Genomic DNA, 11,632 nt, shown 5'->3' with positions numbered 1-11,632 from the left:
CTTGGACTTTTACACCAATGACTTGGGACTTGAATTGGACTTGAAAAGACTTGATATTTTACCCCAAATATAAAATTTAACATGCATATTATATAGAGATTGAAAATGTGACGTCATTCACGGGTAGAACCGCAAAGGATTCTGGGAACTCGTGGCAAGCGGTCAAGCGGTACTAGCGCACGCAGGCTTTCAATTAAAATCAGTTATACAGCGATAAAAAGAAACACAAAAATGTCAAGAAGCTGTTGTATTATTAACTGCAATAGCCGGTCGCATGACAGCCACGGGAAGCCGACGGGTAAAGAGATCGGTTGTTATCGGATTACGTCGAGCCATGTTTCCGAAGTAACAAAGAGGCGACGGATGGCCTGGATTGCAGCCATTCAAAGACCAATTATAACGTCCCAGAACACTCCAGCTCACAGGTTAGTCTGCTCCAAGCATTTACACGAAGGTCAGTGTTTTTTAGTAGTTAATACGTCATTTTCATAACATAATTGGTGATATAGGTTACAAGCAAGTCTGGCGCTGAACAGAAATTGTCGCGCTATGCTCCTTTGTTTATTGTGCATAAATAGTGAATTGTCCTGACACAATATTGCGTTTCGCTTCTGTTATTATGGTACATTGACAAAAACATATACTTTTATTCACAGGATAAAACAGTTGTTTTGTATCACTAATTGCCCAGTACGATTACAGCATATATTATTGTCACTGCTACATTTCTGTGATGCTACCAGAAATGATTTCCACTGCTAATTAATTACCGTTGAGCTCAAAGGTTATATTAATAAACGGTTAAGGAATGTGTATTTATGACGACAATTTGTGAGACTGGTAAACTTATGATACTTACGATGGTCTTTACTTTCTACACGGTGCATTTCAAGGTCCTGCACCCATCCGGCGGTAAACTGTACCTGGGCTTGTTGCAGTGACCGGAAGTTACTAAACTTCACGAGTGTGTGCACTCACTCCAAGAAGCGTATGATTATAAATATGCATATAAATATGCTACGATGAGATAGCTGACTTCATCTAACTAGCAAATGTTGTCCAGGCTACGTTGGTGATACAGTTTTTTTAATGTGTATGATATTTTTGTCATGCGATTTTAAAGCCGGTCCTACAACCACATCCAAGAATAACATGCAGCTTATCTCAGAACTGTCGGTGAAAATTATTCTTGGAGCTAGGTTTAATTGAGCTGCATTTTAAAGAGGTGCAATTTCACAATTTGTGTATATTTTCTAAGTTCACTATTTTGTCATGTGTTGAGAAAAACACAGATTTAAAAATTACATGGTCTAATATTTACATTTAGCATATAACTGCAACATTATTTTTTCTTTTTCTTTTTTTTAAAGACTCGAAAGGACTTGAAATTCAAAATTTCAGACTTGTGACTTGACTCGGACTTTTACACCAGTGACTTGAGACTCGACTCTGACTTGCCTGACATTACTTGAGACTTGACTTGAGACTTGAGGATAAAGACTTGAGACTTACTTGAGACTTGCAAAACAATGACTTGGTCCCACCTCTGGTTTTAAATAAACAATTGTTTTTGGAAATAAAAAATATACCTCAAACATGCACTATGACGTTTTTAACCCAAAGTCCTTTGGGGCATATTTAAATTCCTGGTCTTTTCTCCAAAAGCTGAAAGGTGGGCTTTGTCGTAAAAATCACAGTGATTTAGTGGTCATTAAAATGTGTTCAGAATATGCAAATTAATGATAATCAGAGATGGGCAGTAACGCGTTACTATTGCAAAAATGGTAATTAGATTACGTTACTTTCCCGTAGGAACGCTGCGTTACTGCGTTACTAAAACCATGATTTTTTGCAAGAATGTCTCATGACAGTGACGTAAGCAAGCGAGTGAGACGTTGGTGACAACAGCTGTGTGCAGATCAACAATGGATCATATATGAGTGCGGGAGAGAGTATGAGTGTGCAGCGTTTAAAGCGTGGAAGTACTGACCTTACTTTGAGTTTGATTCCATAAAAAGTGACAAAAACATTAGTGTCCGCTGTGCGTGGGAAGAAAACTTCTTTTTACAGCGAAAAAAACCCCTAAACTTCCGAGCAAGCACCGAGTGCGCAATGACATGGGAAACTCACAGAGACACTCGCGGATTCTTCCACTGACCGCGGCACACCTGCACCAGGGTAAACCTCCGCCTACCCTGCTCCTGCTTTACAGGTGAAAATAGAGCAACAGGACCACTGAGTCTTTGACTTTATTTATTTTCTGCTGTGTTTTACTTGCATCTATTTGAAAGAGTGAGTGTTAACACACAAAAATCGAATTTCCCAGAGGAACCCACCTGAGGGATTAATAAAGTTCTATCTAATCTAAAAAAAAAAAAAAAATTTTATGTGCTGGAATGTGCAGAAAATAGGTTTAAATGTTAAACAAATTTCTTCCAGTCAGTGAATGTTGCATATAATTAAATTTTTGCTTGATGCATAAAGTTAAAAGATTAAAACTAATAAAACAAGTTTTAAAAAGGGACTTTTCCATTTGATTACATTTTGTATGATGGATTGTGCAGAAAAAGTAGAATTGGGCTGAAAGATCTATCGCTTTATCACCTACTCAGGTTGTAAACCGTGTTTTTAAAAAGTAACTAAGTAACTAAGTAATTAATTACTTTTGAAAATAAGTAATCAGTAAAGTAACGGGATTACTTTTTGGGGGAACTAATCAGTAATTAGTTACTGATTACTTTTTTCAAGTAACTTGACCAACACTAATGATAATTAATTTCATAAACCATAAAACACTACTCTCCCATGCACAAATTTGCACTATGTACAGCTCTGGTGCTCTGGTGCTCTGGTGTCTTGCTCACCAGTTTTTGTAGAAGTGCCGTCTGTATCTCTCTTTCTCTTTCATGGTGGCCAAGTTTTTTAAAACTCATATTCCAGACTTTACATTTATTTTCCACAGAGTCAGCTGGTATTTTTGTGCACAAGTGTTCTTTAGATAACTTCTTTTACAAATCTCACAGCAGCATTGTGAGAATGAATCTTTGCCACAATGATTCAAGGCCAGAGAAAAAGCAACTGAAGTTACCAGCTAGCTAATGTGCTGTTGGAAACTCTCTTGCAGTGTGTGCTTTCTGCAGATGGCTGCCCCTCTGAGGTTTCTTCCTGTTAAAAGGGACTTTTTCCTTCCTCCTCTCGCCAGTCATGTGATTGTTCTCTGTATTATTGTAGTGTCTTTACCTTACAATATAATATGTTTTTGTGATTAGGAACTTATAAATAAAATTGCATTGAATAAGCAAAAAAGGGGGAGGAAAAAGAAACAAAAGAAAGAAAGCATGGTGCTCAAAAGAGAAAGACATGAGCAGGACGACCACCATTACTGAGCATTTGAGCAGTGCTGTTAATGACTTTGCTGAACACAAAGCTCAAAAGTCAAAATTCTGAAGGGTGAGTGGTTTATGTGCTTGTAAAGGTTGAAACATTGTCACCATGTGTGTGTGTGTGTGTGTGTGTGTGTGAGAGAGAAAGTGCTACAGTTGCTACAGTATAATATGGCTGTAAGCCCCCCCCCAAATATCTGCCCCAAGGCCCTTCACACAGTTGCTCCGCTTGTGGATAACATGCTGTAATTCAATGTGCAAAAGTCAAAAGGATGAATGGCTCCTGAATAGTAATACTGTTCAAGTACTATTAGTATTCAAGGGCTCAGGCTTACTTTGGCAGTTGTATAATTACAGCCTCACCTGATTGGTTAATTAAGTTGTTTTTTTTTAACAAGGTAGCCGTTGCTTTTTACACCGTTTTTTTTTTTTTTACAGCCATGTCCTTAGTGAGAAATGGGGACGCGATAACAACAGCAGTTAAACACACTTTTTAAAATGAAAATGCCTCCACCCACTGTGACTTGAAATTATTATGAGATTATCTTCTTAGGTGTGATGAGTCGTGTGTATTTAAGGACAGAACTGAAGGGTGGCTGTAAGATAAAACACCATAACACACACACACACACACACACACACACACACACACACACACACACACACACACACACACACAACCCTCCATGTTGCAGCCTGTGCAGCAGTTTCTTGCCCACTATGGGATACAGTGCCAGGTGCACAGAGCCAGGTCCATACCAGACAGCAGAGGCAGCGATGCCCGAGGATGTGCCAGCAGAGCACGGCTCTCCATCCATGCACCTCCAGTCCAAATGTATTCTCTCTGTTAGTTTAATAGTCTCTCGGAACTGCTACAACAAGCTTGCTGCTGGCTTGTTGTTAGCATTGGCTAAGTGTGGTGTCTAGCTATTGGTCCATTACAAAAAGAAAAATCGACATGAAATGAAATCAGAAAATACAAAATGTTCTACTTTCAAACAGGTCTAAGCAGAAGTTTTTACATCACTCTGGTCTTCACACACATTATACATTACAAGTAAAAAGTGAAGGATGATTGGACCAAATCTTGCCAGTAATGCTTTCTGGTTGTTCTTCTGGTTGTTGACTCAGAACATCATTAAATTGCATTGAATTCATAGAGGTGGTCATAGACAAAATAGTGCTGTCCTCCTCTCTGCCCCATGCATACAGAATTCTATAATGGAGATTTTATATATATTTTAAACTTTGAGGAATCTCCTCCGCCTAAATGGAGCGGCTGCCATAGATGCAGGAAACATGCAAATTTATGTTTTGTTCCCTAAAACTCTGCATCAGACCCAAATGAAAGGCATCAATCAACTCTATAAGAAAACACTATAAAACCAGCAGGGGCTTCAAATTCAGCTTTTAATTATCTTTAGGTTCATGAATGCTAGCACCAAATGACACCAGCAGTCACCTAAAATCTCTTTATGTTGTAAGGTAAAGACCCAACAAATAATACAGAGAATACCCCAACAATCAGATGGCCTCTGTGAGCAAGTACTTGGTGACAGTGGGAAGGAAAAACACTCTTATAACAGGAAGGAACCTCAAGGATGGGCAATCGCTGTGACCAGTTGTTGGTGAGGGGAGGGAGACGGGACAAAGGACACACTGTGGAAGAATATGTCCACTCTCTTCTACAACAATCCCTCCCTTTAATGTAAAATGATTCAAATGTAAAATCACTATGGAAGCAGACATTTAGTCTTGATGTTTGGATGCTGAAAGAAAAATCTGATTAACGAGAGAAAATTCATTCCCTCCGCCTCAGTTTTACCTGATTTGACGACAAACCTCTCTCTTCATCCCTTCATTCATTTTCTTCTGAAAAACGTTTTGCACACTAAACATGACGTTTGACCCGTGACAGTACAAAGACAAATTGATGCCACAATGTTTTGCATAACACGGACAATACACAGGAAAAAATTATTAAAAAACCAGGCACCCGCTGACCCTATTTGATGTGTTGGAGGTTCTTCAGGATTCTAAATAAGTTGCACGCATCAAATAAAGCAGATACCCAGGCTCATTTGCACACATTTCCATATGTGTCAACGTTTAAAAAGATCCCAGTACTTTGGGCCTAAATTTGAAGTACAAAACCAAACAAATGCCTTCCAAAGCTGTGTTTAATTGGCAGTCCGCATTCTCATTTATCTCTATTCAGTCTGGCAGTGTCAGCTCAGTGATACAACTAATGCCCAGAGCAGGTGAGAAATCCATTTTCCCTGAACACTTTCCGTTCTGCTCTAGCTTGCTGCCGCACCGTACAAAAGCCATAACTTTGTGGCAAATCAGTGCTGCGATCGCAGGCACTGAAGGGTTAAAACCTGCATTTCAATCCTGCTCAAATTGAAATTAAATGAAGCTAAATGCATCATTATCCACAAGTATGCCAACAACCCTACACTCCAGACAGGAGATAAATGCTTCACTTGTTTTGTTTTTCTTTCCTCAGGTTCTCTTCTCACGCAGTTAAAGCTTTGTCTTGGCAGAACAGTCACCACGACACCCATAATCACTGAAGAACTCCCTCTTGGGCATTATTGCAATAATAACCCATCCCACAGTTTATTGTGCTGCAGATCACCTTTGTCTCATCACACTACAAGCTCACTCTGCACAAAAAAGAAAGAAAAAAACCCACACAACTGTAAGACGGCATTATTTACTGAGAGCGCCAGTCACAAAGAAGCTGTGAATCAGAGCTCGCTCATGCTGTGGGTTTGAATCCCAAGACGCTTTCTCACATGTCTGAAGATGCAGACTGGAGAAACACCGTATTCCCTTAGAACAGTGTGTGCACCCTCATTCAGATCCCTCATTTTTTATATTTCTAAGATGCTTTCTGGCACCACGCTGAGAGCGCGCTTTTCTGGCTGTTAGGGTTTAAACAAATATTCAACAAATGGTTCATTTTAAATGTCCGAGCCAGACTTGCCGAGAGCCTGACTTGGGTTTGCAGTTAAACCCCCCCCCAAAAAGCCAACAAATACACACACACACACTCCAAGAAAATTCACAGTCACAGATTACGTCTTTGGTTGCCTTTAGAGAACTTTATTTACATGTCCATATATAGCAAGGTTCAAGTTCATGATGCAGCTGTGAAACTGTCTGTCTTTATGTGCCCTAACAAATACATTTAAAATAAAAAAAATTTAAAAAACACACTTAATGCAGAGTGAGTGTCAATGATGTCCCGATACTGGAGAGTACTTGTTTGAGTTTAGTCTTCCGTCTGATTTTGGTTTCTATCAAACATCTTCAGAACACGTTTGTCTTTGTTCTTTTGAAAGAAACAGGAGGAAAAAACCAGTAAAACAACAAAGACAATGTGAGTCTCAGGACACCTTAGAGGACCGAGCCTTGTTCTTGTCATGTATGCACTAGAGATGATACAATCGTGTTGCTGCTTAAACTTAACCAGGAGCAAAAGAAAATAGCTGGAACCTCACGCCACATCGTCTCGCCATCTGCCATGCATCTGCCGCCCCGAGGAGTGGCTTGGTGCTGTGGACAGAGCTGGACCGGACCGGGCCGAACGAGGCCAAGCTGACTCAGACTTGGACTTTGTACACAGCACAGAATATGGACCGGATTTTTCCATCAAGGGTTTTCTGAACCCTCCCCCACGTGTTCTCAGTCCCACACCTTTGTCTTTTGTTCCTCCACTCAATGCCATCCGACTGCTTGCGTAAAATTCAAAGGCTAAAAAAATATTTTTTTCCTAATTTCTTGTTCACTACAGAGGTTTCATTTTGTTTTTTTTAAAAAAAGGGACAAAAAAGGGAAACAAAAACAAAAAAGTTCTTTGGAGGAATCCCACAGTTGCGCAGCTATAGACTAACCAGCATTCTTAGAGCATTAAAATCAGTTTTTTTCTTTTTTCCAGAGATGTGACTTTGCCTCTTTTTGCTTCGCTTTCTTTTCTTTCACAAACATAACCAAAACGACAAAAGTACAAGTTGAGTGTCTCTTGCTTTCCATGCCACCAACGCTCTGTACAGTCAATGCTGCAGGAGGGAGCCTTGGCCCCGCCCCCTGATTATTAGTTTGCTTTTTTGGAGCCAATCGGAGTTCAGTACATAACTTCGTAGACTGTGGCTTTCTTGTCCCCGGAGCCAGTGACGATGAACTGGTCGTCGGGTGAAATGTCGCAGCTGAGAACCGACGAAGACTCCTTAGACTAAGCAAAAAGACAGAGACGACATCATCAGTGAATCAAAATGCAGAAATTCACAGCTGTTATTTAAAGGTACTTTTGTGTCCCCAAATTACCCTCTGATATTTGAAGAAGATGAGCAGGGAAATGAAAAAGCTTGTATTATTTTTAAAGCTTTGACAGCTCAATTGTTTCCAGACCAGAGATCAAAATTTCTCATCAGATCAGGCTGCGTGTCTTGCATTAAACTCTGGGGTTTTACCTGAAATATGCTGGATCCATAAGGTGTCCTCCATGCATTCAGGAGGTTATCTTTGCCTGTGCTCACGAACCATTTACCTACAGGAAAAAACACACACGGCCATCAGCAGATAAAGCCTCAGGGGAGGAGAGATATGGAGAAGCCTGAGAGGCTGCGAAGCAAAAGCAGAGAGAAGAGGCGAAAGGGAAAGGACAGCTTCTGTGTTCTAATGAGAGAAGCAAAAGATTTGTTCTGCTTCCCTCTGATTAGATACCCTCAGGTAGTGTGATGTAACCAATCCATCAATCTAATCGGTGTGTACGTGTCGTCTGTGTGTGTGTGTGTGTGTGTGTGTGTGTGTGTGTGTGTGTGCGTACCACAGTAGGCGAACTTGAGGGAGAGAACGCAGCTTTCGTGAAGGTGCAGCTGGTACTTGTCAGGTTTTGAGACATGCAGAACTTCCACGTTACTGCTCTCCATTCCCACAGCCAGCCACTCGCCTGTCGGACAGTAGCCCAGAGAGAAGATCTGGAGACAAAGAGGGAGGAAATGCGATGATGACAGATGTAAAGTGTTATTGGTAATGAGGTTTATGTGTATTAGACTTGTGTGTGCACCTGTGATGTGAAGTCATGCTGCTGCAGCTGGCGTCCCTCTCGGAGGTCCCAGCAGCGGACTGTGTTGTCCAGCCCTCCCGTCCACAGCTTGGTGCCGTCGTTGGAGATATCGATGCAGCTCGCTCCGTCCGTGTGGCCCTGGAACTGCCTGCAGGATAGACACAAGGTAGTCAACACAGCTAGACTAAACTACAACCAGAGAGACGTTCCTTAAGGTACACAGCCCTGACTGCATTTCATTTAAGTACATTTAATATTTAATCTTTACAATTTGTTGAAGTGAGCAATTTTTTTTCTGCATTACTCAGCATTTCATACCACAAATAGACGAGAGAATTCAAGGCTACAGAGATTTTATTAATGTTTACTTAGCAAAATTAAGTTGCATTTAGCATCAAAAGCACAAATTTATAGTGTTTGTGTTACTTTTAAACATCTGAAACTTCCATAAGTGCAGACAAGTGTCTACACAGGTAAATCTGAAGATTGTATTTAAATAAAAACTGTCAAAAGCAGAATGCTGCACACGTGAATGTGGAAAACCACCAGTAAAACCCATTTAAAGACAGATAGGAAGGAAGACTGTAAGTCGTCACTCTGGCTAGAAGATAAATGCACAGCCTGAGCTCCAAACTTACAAAAAAGTCGTTGCTTTGGTGCCCCAAGTGCAGTTTTTCCTGGCGCTATGTCTATTTCATGACTGACAGCGCAGATTGTAAAATTACACCAATTCCTTATACTACTCTCCCTCTCTTCTCAACATCCCACTCGATACCTTTTCCATCAGTCTCTCGTCTCCCAACCTGAAAATAATCTGGCTATTTCCCACTCCCATCTGCTCTCCTCATCTGACTGCAGGAAACCGGTGAAGACGATGAATCAGCCACTTCCTCCTCCTCTTACCTAACCAGCGTCTGGTTGTGAAGGTCCCAGACGACGATGTTGCCGTCGCTGCAGCAGGAAAAGCAGACCTTGTTGTCGGGCGAGATGGCCAAGGCGTAGCAAGCGGGAGCGGACGACGTCAGCTCCGCCTTGATGCGAGGAGTAGGAGTGGCCAGATCCCAGATTGATAGCGTGCTGGCCTCTCCTCCGACAATCAAGGTTCGACCGTCAGAGAGCAGCTTGCAGGATCGGATGTAGTTATCCCTGTTCTGATTGAGCATCATAAAATGATAAATGCATCACTATAAAATCATACCGACAGATATATTCTGGGTAGTTCAACAATGTGATATAAATTAAAGCATGTGGTTACAGAAAAGTATAAAGATGCTGCAGGATTGATCTTGAAAAGGTGATTCATCATTCAAAGTGTGAAAAGCAAGCACATCAATTTCAGCAGTAAAATAACATTACTAGACACGAGATGGGCAGCAAGCTTTAAAACCGATCTGCACAGCATCCATCTATCTGTCCTCCTTTATTTCTCACCAGACAGTCCAGCTGGGCCATGGGGCTCTTGCTTCCTGGTTGGCTGATGTCCCACACCTTGACGCAGCCCTTCCCTCCGGTGTACACGTGACGCGTCGAGGTGCTGATGGTGACGGCGCACACCACCTCCCCGTGGCTCAGGGTGTGGATCTGACGGGCGTGACGAGGAATGCCCGGTCCGAGCAGGGCGTCGGGGGGAAAGGGCACGGGCTGCATCTGGCCGTCAGCGCTCACATGGAAGGAGTAGGCGCTGAGGGAAGAGAAAGAGATGGATAACAGATTCAGTGCTGCAGTAACCATACGTCAGGACAAGTTACTGTGACGGGCACCGTTCTATGTATGCAGTTTAAAAAAGCACACATGAAGCTCTTGTACTTTGGTCATATCTCTGTGTTTAAATTAAAACATCACAGAACACTCTGGCTATTCATCTGCTAAAGTAAGAAATATTACAAGAAATTGAAACGAGGCACACTGCTAACACTTTTAAAGACATTTCTCAAATGCTTTAAGGATGAACTCACTTACAAGCTCTTAATGCATGAACGCCACCTTTCTAATTTAAAATAAAATGCCTTGGTACATTTTGGCCTAACGAAGGTTTAAAATCTCAAAAGGCTTCAAAATCTCTAATTGTTCATCTTTTGTTTTCTTAAAGCTCTGTAACTGAACTCTGAGGACAAACTGAGCTTCCTAGTGCCGTTAATAGTGAACAGGAGAAGATCTGCATGATAGCAACCAAGGAAGAGGAAACTCACGGTTTCCCGGAGGCAGCAGACTGCAAGCTGGCAGGCAGCCCAGGGACCCTCATGTGTGGGTGTGGAGACTCATAGCCCACCTGGAAGAGTCAGAGATAAGTCAACATAGGGAAGAAAATAACACTGAAGACTATGAAGTAAAATAGATGGTTCATGGTAGAGGACAGAAGAGATCACAGTTAATTTGTTAAAATTGGTCAAACAGAGGCAGCGTAAATCTGAAAGATCAAAATAAAACGAGATGACATATATGATTTCTGAAGAGCAGAGCCTGTAGATTTTAAAAATGACAAAGCAGCTGCTCTCTTCTTTTCCATAAATATCCCTCTTTCTGCCCTCTGACTGGTTTATATGCTGAGGTATGACATATGACAGTGACACTGCAAAGACAAATTATGTGCAGAGCGTCGAGCTCACCACAGGGGACCGTCCATAGCCTGCGGCAGCTGCTGCCGCCGCCGCTGCAGCTCCATTCATTTGGGGGGAGACCAAGTGGAGACCAGCGCCATAGCCCGCAGCCCCGGGCAGGTCCCCATTCACCCCTGGAGGGGGTAGGCCAAAAGCCCCCGGTGGGTACGCTCCCTGCACCGCCAGGGGGTTTCTCAGACCGAGAGCTGAAGGGAAAAGAAGGGGCAGAAAAGATGATTTGTTTTGGATTAGTCAGGTGGCAAAATTACTGAATGAGACCTGAGCTTCATATTTAATTTTGATTTTTTTCACATAGCTTGGAATAACATACACATGTTATTAAGGTGACTCCCTCTGCAGAGTCTTTTAAAGCAAGCGACAGCTGTGACTGACAGGCTGTGAATAAGCTGCAACAAAAGGCTGGATGATATCAGCACTAGACCACTACTGACCCCTGCTGGCCAGCTTACCATCCTGCAGGGGGACGCAATGTACGTCTCTGTGCGCTCAAATTAGCATCCTCTACATCCCTCCATCTGCACGTGTAGGTGCACCTACGACGGCGCATGCATGCATAC

General features: G+C 42.0%; 1 protein-coding gene across 6 annotated transcripts in view; it reads right to left on the bottom strand.

The window, feature by feature from the left end:
* Positions 1-7,195: 7,195 nt before the first annotated feature.
* Positions 7,196-11,632, bottom strand: part of tle2a (TLE family member 2, transcriptional corepressor a) — a 34,596-nt gene continuing 30,159 nt past the window's right edge. For all 6 annotated transcript variants that reach the window (XM_026158523.1, XM_026158524.1, XM_026158525.1 and 3 more), the window contains exons 13-20: positions 11,064-11,260; positions 10,647-10,726; positions 9,889-10,138; positions 9,361-9,608; positions 8,458-8,605; positions 8,218-8,368; positions 7,862-7,938; positions 7,196-7,623 (exon numbers count right to left, since the gene is read on the bottom strand). In XM_026158523.1, coding sequence (XP_026014308.1) covers positions 7,516-7,623; positions 7,862-7,938; positions 8,218-8,368; positions 8,458-8,605; positions 9,361-9,608; positions 9,889-10,138; positions 10,647-10,726; positions 11,064-11,260 — 1,259 coding nt within the window. In that variant the 3' untranslated portion in view covers positions 7,196-7,515. The remainder of the gene's footprint in view (positions 7,624-7,861; positions 7,939-8,217; positions 8,369-8,457; positions 8,606-9,360; positions 9,609-9,888; positions 10,139-10,646; positions 10,727-11,063; positions 11,261-11,632) is intronic.

This window comes from Astatotilapia calliptera, chromosome 23 (assembly GCF_900246225.1).
Source record: "Astatotilapia calliptera chromosome 23, fAstCal1.2, whole genome shotgun sequence".
NCBI classification, from domain to species: domain Eukaryota; kingdom Metazoa; phylum Chordata; class Actinopteri; order Cichliformes; family Cichlidae; genus Astatotilapia; species Astatotilapia calliptera.
Note: the sequence above shows the minus strand (reverse complement) of the source record. Positions and strands in the feature narration are given on the sequence as shown.